Here is an 18040-nt window from a genome sequence, read left to right as displayed (position 1 = left end):
GGTATTTAAATTTGTTACAAAAAAACATTTATTTTTCTTTGACTTTAAAAGTATTCTTGGTCAGCCTGTGTATTTCATGGGGACAAAGACAATCTGTCATTTTTGTACATAACAGTACAAAAATGCAGTAACATGAATAGTTTATCATCAGAGAAACCAACAAGCGTGGGGTCATCGCTTACTTCTGCAGAGTGAGACTAAGGTTCCCTGTGCAGTTCTTGATTTTGTTTTGGGCCTCAAGGTGGTTCATGCCCTCTGTGGAAACACCGTCGATGGAGAGAACCGTGTCTCCGACTGCAACACCACCTTTTGCTGCTTTCCCACCATCCGACAGCTGTGGAAACACAGAATCCTCAAGTTACATTTTACACATCTTTTTCAGGATTTTCAAATAATGTGGCTATTGCTGTTGTCACCTGCAGATCTGATCAGTTTGATTTAGACATTAAGGGGAATCTGTAATCCATGATGCATATTTATAGTCAGTATTAAAGTACACAATGGAAATAATAATGAATGTTGGGTTTTTCACCAAGAAACTTACTGTTTGAGTTTCATAATGAGGGTGCGTGTGTGTGGCCTTGTAGATGATACATTGCAAGGACCATTTTCCTTTCCCCACATACGCTGTGGGGACCAAGTGCTCCTTATGGGGCCCAAAACCCGGGTCTGGTAAGACAAAGTGCTAGTCTGGGGTCAGGGATTTTGTGAACTGAGTTTAGGTTAGGTTTATGTCAGGATCTTGGGTTGGTGTGAGGTTTGTTTATTGTTCTGTATTCTTAGTATTCTGCAGTTTCTTATTTTGATGAGATAAGCCTTGTTTCTGTTTTGCTTTAGCTCACACCTGCAGCCTGTTTCTAATTAACCATTTGGTCCTTGTTCAAGTAATCAAGCTCTCCAGTGTATATACTACTCTTTCTCAGACTCTCCTTGCTGGTTCCTCCTGTTAATTCTTGTTAGATCCTATTTTCCTGTGTTTCAAGCTAACTCAGGATGTCTGTAGCTGCAACTGAAGCACCAGCAATTAAACATCTGTGTTTTATAATGTGCCTGCTTGTATAAGAAAATGCCAGAGGCAACGGACACCCTGAACTGTTACTTTCCTCTACAGATGAAGCTAAGTAATTAGTCACTCATAAAAAAGCTATCATGTCAACATTTTTGGAACAATCAATGTGGGAAAACAAAAGTTGATGGCTGTCAGGCTTACAGGCTTAATAAAGTAAAAATAAACCTCTAATATCTTCCTGTCAATGTTTTCAATGCATTCAAAATATTTAGACAGACTTTAATTAGTACAATAATATCTTGGAGGTAAATGGCTAATTTAAAACTATTCAAATGAAAGTACCACTGTTGTAATTTAATATTTAGATCCATACTTAGAGATGAGTTAAAAATTATAGCTGTGCTGAAAAACCATACCATCATCAAGAAAATCGATTGTTCTTGTTAATGATGATGAACTGCAATCAAACAAGCAAAATTGAAGTGCATCTTCAATTTTACTCTATTTTACTATAGAGTAAAATAAGAAATTAGGTACACTGGTGGCTTTGATTTTGGGTCTTTTGTGTTCATGATAGAGAAACAGGGTAAGTCACTTCCCAAGAGACAGAACTTGAAGTTGCAGCCCTTACCATTCTTGGTCACACTGTTTCCTTAGACATGTCCAAATGTGAGTGAATGAATGTTTCTTTCAACTCCACGACAAAGTACCACACGTGCTGCTATCGTGAACACACTTGTTAAAATCAGCTTTGGTCTAATTGGTGCCTATGAAGTCTTAATGTTGAACTTTTTGTTCCTAAAAGAAAACATTTTCATCTGTAGTAAGTAAGGCACTCAAGGGACGTAGAGTGAATTAACCTGTATCATTGTCTGTACTACACATAGAAACATTCTTACACGCAAACACATAAATCCACACTCACACACGTAGAGGAGTAAAGACAGACAGGCACGACCAATAAAACAAGCTACGCCGCCGGATTAGTGTGAAGGCTCTGCAGCCCCCAAGCCTTTTATAGTCATATTAGCCCAACACACGCAACATCACTCACCACCACTCTTAGATTCATAGAGCTGAAAGAACCAAGTAACGAGGGTGCAGCCATAGCACTGATTAAATTTGTTTGTATTAAAAACATTGAGAGAGAAGGGAAGAAAAAAGAATGCCACTGGGTACATGTGTGGGCTTTTAACTCAGGACATTTGACCTGTTTCCAGGGGAGTGTTTTGACTAACCACCTCAGGATTAATTTGAACCAAGTCACAAAAGGTCCAGTTCAAAGTTTTCCCCTCATAGTGCTGTACATATGACTAGTACACACAAATGCTCATTCTATTTTAAGCATTAGTGCTTCACTTTTTTTATTAAAATAAGCTAAAAAAGAGAATTCCAGCCACCGATGGTGGAGAGGAGGCCAGAGGAAGGAACAAGTCATGAGACGTAAGAGATACTTTGGCTTAAGGAAGCAATATCAAAAAATAAAAGTGGTTAGTTTGTTTTGCACAGACTTGATATTTAAGTTATAAGTTTAATGGTACCAGAAGTCAGTTGTGATGGTTAAATGATTGTTCAAGAAATTAAAATATTTGATTTTAATTAGGTTTATAGAGAGAGGTCTCAGAGATAAAAGCAGTTTTAATTTTAATACCAAACACAGTTCAACAAATTATTGTAAAAATCAAAAGTGGAAATTTGTACAATCTCAGTCTCTTTGTATAGGTTTGGAGTCTCAACTTTCCCACTGAGTTTGATTTAAGGCTCTTGGCTGTGATAAAGAATAGCAGTATGCACACATACACAGTGGAGTTGATAAAAGATAGATAAGCAAAGATGGCTACAGCACATCATAAGAGGTAACAGCATAGTAACAGCATAATCATTTTACAAGTTTGGGCCATTTACTATATCCTAGCTTCTTCAAAACTTTTTTCTAGAATGAGTTCAGGTATGAAGTAAAACGTGGCCTGTCCACAGAAGCATGGAAAATTTAAGAACAATCCTTTTCTACTGAAAACAATATTTTTGATCAGAAACTCAGGAATGTTTTCTTCAGTGTATGTCCTGCTTTGTCTGGGCTGTTTGCATTTTACACTGTAAAAAATGGTCATGACAGAGTTACAGTTGTGAAAGAAAGAGGATGGATGGATGGATGGATGGATGGATGGATGGATGGATGGATGGATGGATGGATGGATGGATGGATGGATGGATGGATGGATGGATGGATGGATGGATGGATGGATGGATGGATGGATGGATGGATGGATGGATGGACGGATTCCACCATTGTTCAGATCAATATGAATACTCAGCCATCTTAAAGGTGAAGTTCTGATCAATAAAATAAATTTTTCTGCCATCCATGAATTCATAAGTCAAAGAAATTATCCTCTTTGACAATATTGTTTTTATCATAATTGCCTTAAGGACATTTTATAAAAAAAAATAAATTAAAAAAAATTAAAAAGCCTGTGACAGGCTTCCTGAACTCATCTTGGAGAGATCTGTGGTACAATTAGTCTCTCTGAGTTAAGAGGTTTATGTTTATAATTCTGGTGTTTCTTAGCTAATTCCCAGCAAGCTGAGCTTTGAAGTGATGAATGGTTTGGCCTCTTTCTGAGGGCTGATTAATATAGTGACACACTCCAAAAAAGGTTCTCCTATCAAGAAAAGAACACAAAATTTAATTTATGGTTATAATCAATTTATTGGTCAGTTTTCTGACTAAGGACTACATTTTAGGCTGACCTGTAAACGTTCTAGATAAGTCAAAAACGTCTCCTATTTTAAACATCAGGCTATTCCAATTTTGGGCAAAAGAGAATATTTGGTCTATAAAACATTTAATTTATTGCAGTCAGTTAAAACATTTAGACTCCAATAGCCTATTTGGAGTCTGTTTTGACAGATAAACTTGCCAAAATGCTTACAGAAACACTAGATTTTTAAGACGTATGACATTGTTTTTTTTTAGCACAAACTTTTCTAAAAGGCTCCAATGTTGTTTGGTTTATGGGCAGAATGATGGGTCTGAGTGCCTTGAACAACCCCTGGTTTCAAAATACACTAAGAGACAAAGAAGACTAGCAGACTTTCTGTCTCACAACTATGTTATAGCTACACTATTTTTTATTTCCTAGCAAAAGAAAAAAAGCTAAATATTTATAGCTGGAGAAGCCCAGACAGATTAAAAAGATGAAGTAGGGGAAATACAGAGGTGAGTGAGATGGATGCAAGAGGAAAAGAGACGTGACAGAAAAAAAATAAGGAAAAGATTAAAGAGGTGCAGGACACTGAAGCAGAGCCATCCCACATGGATTTATCCATCAATAACATGTTAACAGCCAGGCAATATTTCCCTCACAGTTTATCATCCCAAATAGCAAAATGTTAATTTTCAGCTTCCATTGTTTTTTTTAACCCTGAAGCTGGCAAAAAAAAAAAAAAAGGCATTTCAGTTTCATGTTCTGGAAAAGAATAATTGTAAAATCAGATCTAATTAACTCCTTTACCAAATAAATGTTTTGATCTTAAAGATGTCTATTCAGTCTCTGCTACACTATGGCTGTGATTAATGAACAAGCCCAAAGTTCTTAAATGAAATAACTGGAGGACATGGAACAAAGCAGTGCAAATCAAGCAATTGACTAGGGAGTAAAAAAACACTATGCAGATGTGCAATTATGTAAAAGAAGGTAAATGTTGGTCAGAATCAGTTTGACACTGAACAGCAGCTTAGAGAGAAATATATGCAACTGTAAACACTATAGGCACACAGTGTGTATGTGCACAGATATTAAGGAAATGTTTGAAAAGACAGTAACTCCGATTGAATTTGGATAGAAAATGTTTTCTAACATTCTTGGAAATACATATAAATATATTTTAGATCAATTACAGAAATGTAAGTAGCATAAATAAAGTATATAAATAAACAAGACATTTGAAATATTTGTATATAATGTCATTTTAAAGAATCAAACTTATAAAGAGGAATAAATTAGGACACTACCATTTATAATGACTACAGTCGCACACAGGGATATTACATCAGGTAACCATGGTGACAACATTGTTACTCTGTGATTGTTGGTGTTTAAAGTGGTTTAAAAATCAGACTTTTAGTTTGGTGTGGTCCTTACTGTTGAAGTGAGAGTGAACACCATTGTCTCGAAAGTGTTGTGGGAACTCAATGTGGCCAATGGCTAAAATATGCTCAGTCCTTCATTAAAGAAAATGAGATGATGAGGTCTGCAATTTTTTTGTTTTTTTGTTTTTTTTTCCTTTGTTTTTTTGTTTTTTTTTGTGGCAGAAGCATTTATAGAGTTTTGCATGGATGATAATGTCAGAACAGCAGCTGGAGCAATAAATCTCACTTTGATGTTCACTTGGTTTCACTTTTATGGCAGTAATTAAAAGGCATGAAAGTGCATTTAACTGACATAAAGTAAGGAGAAAAGTTACTAATATAAAACTAAACTATTTTCTTTTGCTTCCATTCTTGTGAGTCCTTGGAATCCACTGTTAGGAACAAACATGATGAGGCCAGGCAGCCATCCTGGGAGGAAGGCTGAGGAGACATAACGGGATTAACAGCTTCTGTGGAAAATCCATTATAGCACCATTTAACAATAGGTTACACTGTCCTCTACAATGTGAATTTACTGCTGTGTGTTATGACTCCGTTGCATTGTTCTTGCCAGGGTTGTAAAGGTTCTCTGGCCTGAGAGGATTCTATTCATTAAATTGAAATAGCAGTCCTTAAAAACATGTGTCACTAGAGTTAAAAGTGGTTAATTGTAATATGTTGGATGCAACATGATATTCAGTGCAGTGTTGTCTTTCATTTGTTGGTGACTTGAAAAGGAATGCTGTGAGATTCAAAATAGACAAAATATAAAACATAAAAGGTGATCATGATGACGTCAACTTAATAAAAAAACATTATCTTAACGTTTTTTCATTGCTATAGGACAGAATTAGAGTTTGTGTATTTTTAAAAACCAAGTGTATAAATCTGAATGACATTGGCCAGGATTGCACCCCCCTCCAGCTCCTCCTGGCCTGTCAGTTTCAGCCAAGAATTTGCTGCAGGACTTTCTGAGATTGTAAGGAACAATTTTTAGACTGTCAATACAAAAAAAATGCAAAATTGAAATTGGAGGTTGACTCTTGTCAGGTACTTTAATACTCATCATCAAAAAATGCCAAAAATGCCAAATCAACAATACCATTGAGGATCATAAGGACGGCTGAAAAATGAACCCCAGATTTGATTGCCCATGGTTTATGTAATGTCACTTTAATATACACATAAAATGTTGACAGGTTGATTTGCAAGAAAGAAAAGATTAATGAAGTTGTTCATTTGTATAAAGTTCAAAATGTATTAAAAGAAGAGGGACAGATTATTAGAAGAAAGACGACGGAAGTAAAGTCTGATATGAACCCATCACATCTCTGGGAAAACAGGAAGCATCTGTCACTGGTTCGGGAACTCCTTTCTTCCATGGAAGTGTTTTTTATAGATAACATTTTGTTATCCTCACCACACAAAGCTCCGATATTCTAGGTTTCATTAAATGAAGCATTCTTCATTTATAGATATTCAAACATAGGCCACCAAATGATCAAACTTCACATTTACAGATATTCAAAGAAATTAGCAAGAAAACTATGTAGTTTATTTCAAATTACATTTATAATATCTTTCCTTATACACATTTTGATTAGTTTCAATATACCAGAAAATATAACTAAGCAAATATATATACTCAGCTCAAGATGCTGGTGCAGTTCTCATGTTAGACAGAGAAAAGCATACTATTCTTAGAAATCTAATGCATCTTCTCCCATGGGTTATTTTCCTTTAAAACTATTTTTACAGTGGAAAGTGCAAATGGGCTTCCATTAGAGATATTTATATATTGATTCAATTTTTCATCCACACACGCTTCTGGTTGTTGGGGAACTAACCCTTTAAAAGAAAACATTTGACACAAATGGATTTCCACTAAATTGTTCAATGGCGGTTTGCCAGATAGTCTTATCCAAAGGTGATTTCAGTGAGATATAATTGGCTGACCTGTTTTTCTTTTGAACTAAAAACACATACATTACAAAATTTACTTTGACACAAAGTGAGGGAAATACTTATAGCATCAGAACAAGGCTCTTTGTTCCTTTCAAAGTCAGAAACAACCAATCAAAGCAAGGAGGAATATCTCACTGCTGTCAATTACGATTTGCTCTATGTAAGCAGCACATTTTAGCTCAAGATTGGCAGTTTGTACCAAAAACCAGGGGGATTGTGTGAGCAGCATGTACACAAGCATGATTGACAGTGGTATGGATCCCCTCCTGGTTCTCATTGGTTGTTTCTGACTGAGCTGTATGTTTTTGTAGATGGCAGTGATACCACTGGGAGGAGGTATTGGAGTTCAACTTTATTTCACAGCTTATCTGTCTCATATTCTATTGTCACAACACAGAGAGAGTTTCAGCAAACATGTAAAACACATAATATTTTTTAAAAGGTTGTATAATACTGCAGATTTAAATAGCTATTAACAGTGGTGCAATACCCTTAGTTCTTTCTGAAATCCTCTTTGAATAAGAGGACAGGGATTATTATTGTTTTTAATGTTACTGTTTGGGGAACACACTGGAACCTATCATATAACTATGCTTCTTTTCTTCTTCTCTGTTTCTGGAGAACTTCAACAGGGGAAACTCTTAACATGTTTTACTGGGATCTAACCATAAAGCACAAGTAATTTTACCAAATTAAGTTGTTAAAAATAAAAAGATGAATGGGATAGTGAGGCTAATTTACTTCAAAACTAGAGTCACTTATGGTGACCCTAGTTTTGGACCCAGGGTCACCATAAGTGACTCTAGTTTTGGACCCAGCCATTGGACCCAGTGATGCAATGTGTTTACACGACATGCACATCTTGTCCTAGGAACAAAATGCATGCTTTGCTCACATATTATGTGTGGGCATTAGTAACAGCAGCTGTTGGTGTAAATGTGGTTTGGCAGTAGTGCTGCATACACTAATAACCCCTACTCTGCGGTCTTTGCTCAGAACCGACACTATGGTTAGACTGACAGAGCTCTAATGTGCATTTTAATTTGAGTGTGCAAGTTTGCATGGCTGTATGTGGCCATAGACGCTGGGTTTTCACCATCATTAGCTGGATTTAATAAGGTGGACATGATTAGAGTTGATTTGGCTCTTGGTGTTTGACTGAAAATGTTGTTTGTGAGGAATGAGTCATGTGCTGCATGAAGTTTGAATAATAAAGTTAAAGTGGAAAAGGTACCTAAACTATAGACACAAACAGAAACAAAATAGGACATTATAGTGAAGAAAGAAAAAGAGATTGGTATATGTGATCTTTAGAGAGACATTTTAATTTTGAGTCAAACTGTCATCAGCTTCTGAGGCTAAGAGTCTACCACCGTTTGCCGAAGAAGAAGGAAAAAAAAAACACTTCCAGCTGCAGCTACTTAAATTGAACACATCACTATAAACCAACGTTCAAAGACATGAGTAATGGCATTAATGAGAATGTTAGTTTGACTCATACTGGATACAGTATATACTGTTTGGCAGGTGCTTTAGGGTTTTGGACGACTAATATTACAACCAATAAGTGATTTAATTGCTTAAGCTACACATTTTTCATGCCTTTATAGACACAAATGTGACCTGCTCTCTTCACATTCAGAAGCACATAGAAAAAGACATACAAAACGTTAATCTTTTTGTTTTATCATCACAGTAGCATTTTCTCAGTGAACTAAGATGTTTAGTGAACTCTGGGGAACTTTTATTTATTCCTCTCTTTTTAATTGCTGTGAATAGTTAATTAGTACTCTCACTGTAAATATTAGCACCTATTCTTGTAAATTTCCAATTTTTAAGGAAAGTGGCTTCTTTACGGTCTCTATTTTACGATAATTTAATAATTTTAACGAATTTTATGCGTATCTGTATGCTTTGCATGTGCCTGTCACTTTGATGCTGATATATTTATTACAAACAAATCCAAAAGTCTTCTGACATGTACCTCTCAGTCTGCTTTTTTTTCTTTTTTTTGTTTTTTGTTTTTTTGCAATTAATTAGAGAATTTCTGATTAAAACAAGCCAGTTCTTGATTAATAATGTAAATTGCAATGACATTACACTTTCTAAAAGCAAAGAAATAACAGATTGCTGCACAGATAAAACCATCAATATATTTGTGATAAGGCAAATCATACAGTCTATGAACCTTACAACAAGCATTAAAGCTGTGGCAGTGCGTAATTAAAACCACATTAATAAAATAAAATGTAGTCTCAGTTCAACTAAGAGCAGACTGCTGACAAGTACAGTTTACTTACTCTCAACTTTGCATGGTAGTGAGAATTCTCTTGGACCCATAAAAAGAGTTTAAAAAAAATGCTTTTATATGAAAAGAACAACTTTTTAAATACTATTTATATAACAGTTATAGGCTCAAATGATTCTTGTTTTAAACAAGTATATTTAGTGTTGATTTTCATGGGGTGATTTTTTTTTGTTTTTCTTTCTATTTATTCTGTTTTGGTAGTTTGCTCTGTGTTTTCCAGAAAGTGTCTTTCGTAATCTTGTCTCCATGTTTGGACTCCAGCCTTCAGGCACACACTTACAGTCACAAAGAAACACACAACTTGGATAGACATTCACACGGCTTTGCTTGGAGGGAAAAGTATCACATCCAAACTAATAAGACAAACATGGCAACCCAAAATGGCCCCAAGGGAGATTGGCACAGGATCTGCCAAACCATTCATTATCAGATTTGTGGAAGCCAAAATGTGTGCACTACACAGTGTAGGCAACTTTCTTAGTGACTGTGTGTATTTGTGTCAGAATTGCTGTGGCTGTTGGAAAGTTCCAAGCATAACGAAACAGAAGCTTTGCTAACATCAAAAAAGGGATTATCTTCTTCCTGGATCTCATTTCAGCTAAAGTGACGAGGGAAGCAGCTCTGGGAGGAGTGGTGTGTGTAAGATCATCAGTCAGAGAAAGGCTACACTACTAAGACTTAAAACCAAGGGACCATCAAGTTACTTCTTCAAGCAGCGGGAGCCAAGCCAAGATTTTTGTGCCAAAACTTTGATTGCTGCACTTTCGATGGACACTTGAAGTGAGGGGGAATGAAAAGAAAGCTAAAATGAGTTTCCTGTGTGGTCAATAGATGACAGATGGCACATGATTCAGCTAAGCTATCACTGGTGTGGTTTGGAGAAGTTGGGCAAGAAGCCTCAAGACGAATTGGTAGCAGTAAGGGAATGGTGCAGAAGTTGCAGGACACTTCACCACTACCCTGAGGTGAATGGTTTCACATGCACGAGCGGGACTAAACTGTAAGAATGCAATGCTTTCTAGCTTTGCATGTTGATAGCATTGCATGTTAAACACAGTCTTGAAGCATGACATAAGAGTGCAGTGCAGGCTGTTTTGTCACCTGCTCACGTCTTTTTGAGTGTCTTCCCTTTTGAATTCAATTATGTTTGTGTTTGTTACTTACCCTGGAGATGGTGAGGGGCATGTTAAAGTCCTTCCCTCCTTGGAGCCTGAAACCCCAAGGGGCCGGCCCCAACAGAGTGACACTGTAGTTCCTGCTCATGGTCTCTTCAATTAGTATTGATCACAAGAAAAGATGCTGGTAGCGGGACAAAAATACACAGAAGATCAAATAATTACCACTTGGTTTTAAAAGGTCTGCTAAGTTGCTTCTAGACTGCCTGAGATATGACAGAAAAATGTGTTTTTGTTACAGTACAGAAATAAAAGAAGTGAGATGAACAAATTCAATGGATTAAAAAGTCAAGGGAAGAATGTAATACTGAGATTTAATTTCACATCATTTTATCTAAAATGGATTAAAATCTAAAAAAAATATTTTCTAATATTTTAATGCTTTTATTGAATGAGTCATTTATTCTGCAGAAGGTTGCAAAGTTGCTTATGTAAGAAATGTCCAGTCGTCCTAACAAAAAGATCTTTATAAAGTAAACATTTACATTTATTTTATTACTATTTGGTGTCATTACAGCGCAACTTAAGCAACATACCTCTTCAATGGGAATTCCAGAGTGGACAACAACTCCAGTCAGGTACTAAAGATGGTGTAATTTCCAGTTTCCCCTGCACTCCTCCCTTTCTAGCAATCCCACCGTGTGTGAGAAAGCCACAGAGGGATGCAATGCTCTTTTATACTATAGTTAATGACAGTGGGAGGGGAAAGGTGGAGGAGGGGAGAGAAAGGAGGTAGGGTGGGGAGATGAAGAATGGGCAGAGTGTGGGAGGGGAGAAAAGAGGAGGAGCTTGAGTAAGGGGAGGAGAAATGAAGGAGATAATAATGAAGGGTGAGATTAAGGTATAAAAGGCGACGCACTGAGGGGGCAACACGGGGGAAAACATGGATTACAGAAAAGACTGTGGGAGCGTGATATGCAGAGAAAATGACAAGAGGAGGGAGGGGAGACACAGGAGGGGGAAGTGGGGAGCAAAGAGGGGACGGTTTATCTTTCATCTGGATATTTTGGGAACATGGAGTCATTGCTACGGGCCGCTTCCTTTAAGGTGAAACGATCCGTAATGAAATCAAGACCAAAGAACACACCCCAGAGGCTTCAGTGAAAAGGTCTCCCTGAGCTTGATGAAGTCATATAAACAAAAGATTCTCTCGTTCCTGTTAGAAATGTGTTTCACTGCTCCAGCGCAGTCGTTCCAACAACAAAGCAAAGGGTAGCGAGTTGTTAATCGGAGCTCTTTATTTAAGCAGGTCTGTTTTAATTATAGCATACATCCTTCATGGGAATACGGGGTATTTTCTCAGCTTTCCTGTCTTTAAAGGCTAAAGAAACAAAATTATACAATCAAGAAATTAAATTACACAAACTCCAGCATGATCCCTTGTGCATTTCGGCTTATACACAATCTGGAGTCAATTGCAGATTTTCCCTTTATTTGTTTTTCTGTTCCTCATTATTTTCCTCCTGACAATTAGCAGTTCTTCTCCCTTGGTGCTGGATTTTCTTCGCTTTATCTTTTTAGTCCAGACAGATCAATATTGACTTTGTAGTTATACCCTCATAGCACTGGCTTAATTAGATACTTATGTCATTCCTGACTTGATCCTGTCTACAGTACATATTCACACTGAGCCTACCTCCTGGCTCTGGATGGTGTTCACTGCAGGCCTTAGAACAGCCAAATGAACACTCAGCAGGGAGAAGCCAACATAAAGCCTGGAATGAAAAGGTAGTTTTGTATTGCATTTTTAAAATGGTGCATATGGTTTAGTTCACACGTGTACCTAAAAGAGATCCCACTGAAGAAGGAGGCAGGAGAAAGTCATTTTCTGGCAGTACTTGACATCCACTTTCACTTCAAGATGGGAAGTGGGGCCTCTCTCATCATAATCTGTTGCATTTTTATTTTAATTTTTGAAACAATAAACCTGCACGTGGTATGCCATGGGCCTTTTCTTATCTTATAAATAACCATTTTGGGCCACCGTGGGCAAAATACAAGGACTGGTCCCAGTCCAACATTTGCTACATCATTTTGGGGGTAATGACAAACACAGAAGAGAAGCATTGCACAGACCTTTGACTGGTTTCAAAGTGAGCACCTCTACTATTGGAAGTCTGCACATACATCACAGTGAGGAATCTACTGGAATGACAACAAATCCCTCCGTTAATTTATAACATCTTGTTGGTAGATAAGATATCACTGTGAGTTTGTGAAGTGAAGAAATCCTTAGACCAGGCAAATTTTTTGGCTGTTTACAGTAAAGTAAAGTAACAAAGATTTTATTTGCAAAATTCAACAATGTAAAAGCAAATATGAATCAGCCACATTTTCAAAAGAGACCATTGTTAAGTTTGTTGACTTATTCCCATTAAATCAACATCCTTGTCACCATGATAAGGTTAAGTTAGCAGAATAAGAAGTCACTTGAACCTGTCTAGTTGGGGTACATATGAATGAATGAATGAATGAATGAGTGAGTGAGTGTTTAGCATTATTTTTTAATGAATGCACTGGTTTTGCTTCTCCTTCTTTTTTCCCCTAGATGGTCTTTTTCAGAGAAGGGTTTTGATCACTGCCTTGTACTGTCAAATATGGCCAGAGGCTAAAAATCTGTTGCAAAGAGAACAAAGGGGGATGTGTGGGACGTGGGATAATTATACCAAACCTTAACAATAGAGAGAGTGCAGAAGCACAAAAACTCAGACACCCTACAGTCTTTTGTCCTGTCCAATGGTCTATTCCAGTCCCCATATGCTCACTTCTCTGCTTGCTTATAGATCACAGCTCATCAGCCCGCTGCCAGACACACACATGGTCACACTGAGACTAATAGGATGATAATCTACCCCTCTGAATGATGTGTAATACATCAGCCACACAAGGAAAGAGGTACCAACAATCACCATTCTCGCAGCTCAACCCTTCAGCCTCACCCATCCGCACACATTATATACACACATGTTCACAACTTGATGGTGAATGCAATATTTGTTGCATATAAATCCTTTTTTCCAGGTTAAACCAGGGACAACAACAGTGGTCTAAATAATTGTTATGTAAATTAGTCCGAGATCTTTTCTACAGAATGCTGTACGGAGCATTGAGCTCACAACATTCCTTTCTATTCTTGCATATTAAGGTTTAAGAAAAGTTTGAAGAAAATATGTACCGTATATATATTAAGTTCATGGGAGGGAATATTTTTTTATAAAACAATTTTGTAAAATAAATGAAATATTTTGCTATATATATATGAAATAATTATTTTTTCCAGACATGTCTGTATTTACAGTATCTACAAATAGCAAGACAAACACCAGTGGATGTTTATTTTGGGGAGTGTACTTTGTCTGGCCCCAGTCTAATCAGTCTGACCCTTTCAGACTAATATAAGCCTATAGCTAATCCCTTCACCCATCTTTGTACAGTGAATCACCCACAGTTTGTTTAGTCTCTAGGGTTTTCAATGACATACACCACTTTATTTGTTGTTGCAATTTGTAAAACAGTTGAGACATTTTACTTTAATAACATATGCGCAAAAGCTTTGGATATATGTTGCAGGATCCCAAGATGTTAGTGTGAATAAGCATGTGCAAAATTCAAAAACAATCCTGTTATAAGGTTTTTTTTCTCCCTTTTAAACCCAATCACTCCTCATAAGTGCTCTCTCTCTCACACAGGGGAAAACATGTTCCCTTTCTTATCTGCCAAGCTGTCAAGAATGAACAGACAAGCACACCAGAAGACATATATCTCAGTGCTAAATGACAGTTTAGCTTAAAACACGGGAAAGAGAGAAATAAATCTGTTTTTAGGGCATTAACCAGCAGGTGACGCAGACACAGACCCAAACAGCACTTGGACCTCATGGAGACGCATCTACTCAAAGCATGGGTCAAAGATAGGTCATTGTAAGAGAGACATTTAAAGCCAAGTGTAATGTTTCCTTTGGGATTTAAGAAGAACACATGTCAAATAGACCATCCAGCACTTCAGACTGCAGGCATCAGCTGCTCAAAATCAGTCTGTCAGTCTCTAATTTGGAAGCTAACTAACTAACTACAGGTAGAGAGTGATGTTTGCCCATGTAACATCACATAAACAAAACAAACAAAATAATAAATTACATATCAGTGAGTCTAAAAGTATCTGATTAAAACTGGCTAAATTTGTTGTTAAATGCTTCTTTTTTGTGACCATGTAGTATGTAGTAGTGGTTTAAAATCTCTACAACGTTTATCTGTGTTTGGAGTGTTATTCCCCGAAAAATTTAAATTTTTGGTTCTCAATCAAGGTAGTAGAATATCAGGGGCCATAAAGAGCCCAATGTTCAAAATAATTCATAATAATTCATAAATTGCCACCTAAATATATGTGTATGATGGCTGCATATATATATATATATATATATATATATATATATATATATATATATATATATATATATATATATATATATATATATATATATATATATATATATATATATATATATATATATATATATTTTTTTTTATTATTATTTTTTCTTATTTATTTTACTTTTTTTTTTTCCACTATTACAGCTAATACAGCTGCAGTCAATTCTATTACAGCTTAGAATTGACTGCAGTTAATACTGTAATATGTGCTGATTATATTAAATACACATGTTTTTATACCTTAAGCATTTTGATTTTGTTGTAGCTGTAAACTGACACTTTAGTTATTCTGTACCTAAAGTACATTCATTCAATGTCATGACCCTGTGGAAAGGGAATCATGCATGGTCAGAGCTCTCCACCAATTTCAGGAGAATCTGTTATCATAAAACAGGAATAGTCAACAGGCTTAGCAGCTGCTATTCTGAGCTGTACAAAGCAACCAGAAGAGGGTAAAACTTAAAACATGAGACAAGGAAAGAGGAGAGATAAGTCTTGGAAAAATTACGAAAATGATGTTAAGAAAATTTTAAACTGATCAAACCTACTATCAAAGTAAAGATAACATGTTTGACAGAAAATTAAATTGTTTGACAAAACATTGTTTGTTCAAATATTAGCTTTAGGGGCATTAATAAATTTCACTTCAAAGTCCATGGTTTTGAAACAGAGATCTTGCTGAATGTTTTGTTTGCATCCATGGAAATTATATTTTTGTATTTGTTCAACATGTAGAGCAGTCACTCTACACATTATCTGCTCAATGCCTATTTTTAACAAATCTCTTTGTTTAGCATGTATCTTTGGATCTGAAGACACTTAGTTTGGATAGTATCTTATAGTTAGTATTTAAGAGACTGAGTTTTTTGTATGAGTCACATAATTTTAAACCTTATATGGTTTTGTAAGCCAAATGACTGTTTCATCAATAAGTCTGGTGATTTTATATTTCCTAGGGCCTCAGAAATCATGTTTGTGAGTGGGGTCACTGATGTCTTAAAAAGGTTTTATACTATTCAACAAGGAATCCCACGGTAGCCTGATTATGACCCGGCTGTGTACTGGTAATTATTTTGTAGAGAGTAAACATTCAGAGATGCTTCCATTTCTGATATATCTGCATCAGTGAGGTTCTCGTCTAATTGTTTTTTAATTTTTGTGTGAAAATGTTTCTCATTTTTAGTTGCAATGTCATTTCTGTTCCTGCTTACAAATATCAAAAATTGTCAGAAGTATCTTGATTCATTAGTACAATGAGTCTACCACCAACAATTTAGGCAAGGTCAGTAGACATAATAGAAAAAAATAAGATATTGCACTTCATTCTGTTTTTGTAGCATCCACTTAACATATTGTGTCAAGAAATGTAGTATCCTGTATTCACTGATGTTGCTTTTGTGACAATACGTACTTGATTGTGGGTATTCATTTAATTAATTTCCTTTTTTTGTTTCAACATTTGGTTTGGTTTGTTGTTTTTTCTGAATGATAAAGGTGGGAAATTAGAAAAAGCATGTGGAAAAAAAACGATCAAATCTGAATGTTGTTCTCTACCTCCCCCTGCTGGCCATTTGCTGTCATTATTTCCAATCAGGTTTGCTTTGTCGGTATAGTCAAGTATTACGCTATTTAAACAAATGTTATATGAGAATCGGATATTTAAAAAGACTTTGTCTGTGTCTGATCAATTATAATTGTATCACCTCTCATAAAATATTCACACTAAGGCCCTCCAAAGGCAAATATGTAATGCAACCAGTTTTTTAACTTTTTTAATAGAGATTCTTCTTCATTTTGCCGCTGAAAATTAATGTATCCTGCTGTTCATTGCTTCAAGTTTTCATTATGTAAACCCCTTTGAATTTTCCCTGTTGCTAAAATGTGATATTCAAATAAATTTAACTTGATTTTACATGAGAGGCTTTTCTCTCTGGCTGAAAGGTTCTACATAAATAAAGCTGTGTAGCCTCTGAAAATGTTTAGTTGATAGGCTTTTCTAGTCCTACTGACCACTCAAATTGTTCAGTCACTCAGTCGCTTTCTCTCATCTGCACTTACAACCGTTCCCACCCACAGTCCAAAAATACCCATAAGAAGTAAAGTCCCTTTAATGGATGTGAATTTAACACATTTGGTTATCTCATCTGTTTTTGTCTTGCTGACCTGTTAAACAAGTATCACCCCTCCCACTCAGGAATGGCGTTAGCCCCCGTTGACCCAGAAAAGAGCAAAGTGGATTTGGTAGATAAGTGCACATCTGGATGGAGGCAAAATTTTCCAATATTTCTGTCTCTGCAAGCCTCAAATCAAAACAAAGTTTATATTAGTTATCCTTGAATAGCAAAATATCTTCAGTTAGCAAAATCTGTGCTTCATTTCTTCTTTAGAACACTGTGATTATATCGAATATGCGAAAAATACATCTTTTGGTTTGCACATGGCTTCAGAGACAGTTTTACTGCTGCTGACTAATTGGGACATTCTTTTGTAGTCATATTCTGTTCAGCCTGGAAATCATTGGTTGTGACAAGCCTTTCGTTGTTCGCTGACCTCCTTGGTTCACTACTGTGTTTTGTGCTAATATTGTATTTTTAGCAACAAACATTGCTTGACATTGCACACATAAAAGTCTACGAGAATATTTCTAACCCTTTAGGCAGTAATTAAAGACGAGGATAGAATTCAAAACAGGTTTATTATAACCACATAATTTTTGTTTGAAAATAGTTTTCATTAGGTCCATGGAGCTTTCTTTGGTTGGCAATGTGTAGACAATATAGATATTGTCTGTATATCTATATTGACTTTTTTTTTTAACATTTTTAAAAATGAGGAAACATTTTTTTAAATGAAGAAACAATAAGAAACGAATCAGAATGTACAGTAGTAACAGTATGACATTTGAATCTTTAAACAATTACATCTACAGGAAATTACAGAATAAAATGTTGGAAACATTGATTTAAAGAACAGATAGTAAACAGGTGGAATTTAAGACTACATGGAAAGAATAACAGTGAC

At 36.0% G+C, this 18040-nt stretch overlaps 1 protein-coding gene across 3 annotated transcripts in view; it reads right to left on the bottom strand.

Annotated features, from left to right (window-relative positions):
* pdlim5a (PDZ and LIM domain 5a) overlaps positions 1 to 11231 on the bottom strand; it is a 63766-nt gene extending 52535 nt beyond the window's left edge. For all 3 annotated transcript variants that reach the window (XM_014985315.2, XM_014985316.2, XM_014985318.2), the window contains exons 1-3: positions 11126 to 11231; positions 10579 to 10713; positions 183 to 334 (exon numbers count right to left, since the gene is read on the bottom strand). In XM_014985315.2, coding sequence (XP_014840801.2) covers positions 183 to 334; positions 10579 to 10677 — 251 coding nt within the window. In that variant the 5' untranslated portion in view covers positions 10678 to 10713; positions 11126 to 11231. The remainder of the gene's footprint in view (positions 1 to 182; positions 335 to 10578; positions 10714 to 11125) is intronic.
* Between the last annotated feature and the right edge of the window lie 6809 nt (positions 11232 to 18040).

The sequence above is a fragment of the Poecilia mexicana genome, unplaced genomic scaffold, assembly GCF_051168715.1.
Source record: "Poecilia mexicana isolate PSO_F unplaced genomic scaffold, ASM5116871v1 scaffold_9, whole genome shotgun sequence".
Lineage (NCBI taxonomy): Eukaryota > Metazoa > Chordata > Actinopteri > Cyprinodontiformes > Poeciliidae > Poecilia > Poecilia mexicana.
This window is presented reverse-complemented; position numbering and strand designations above follow the sequence as displayed.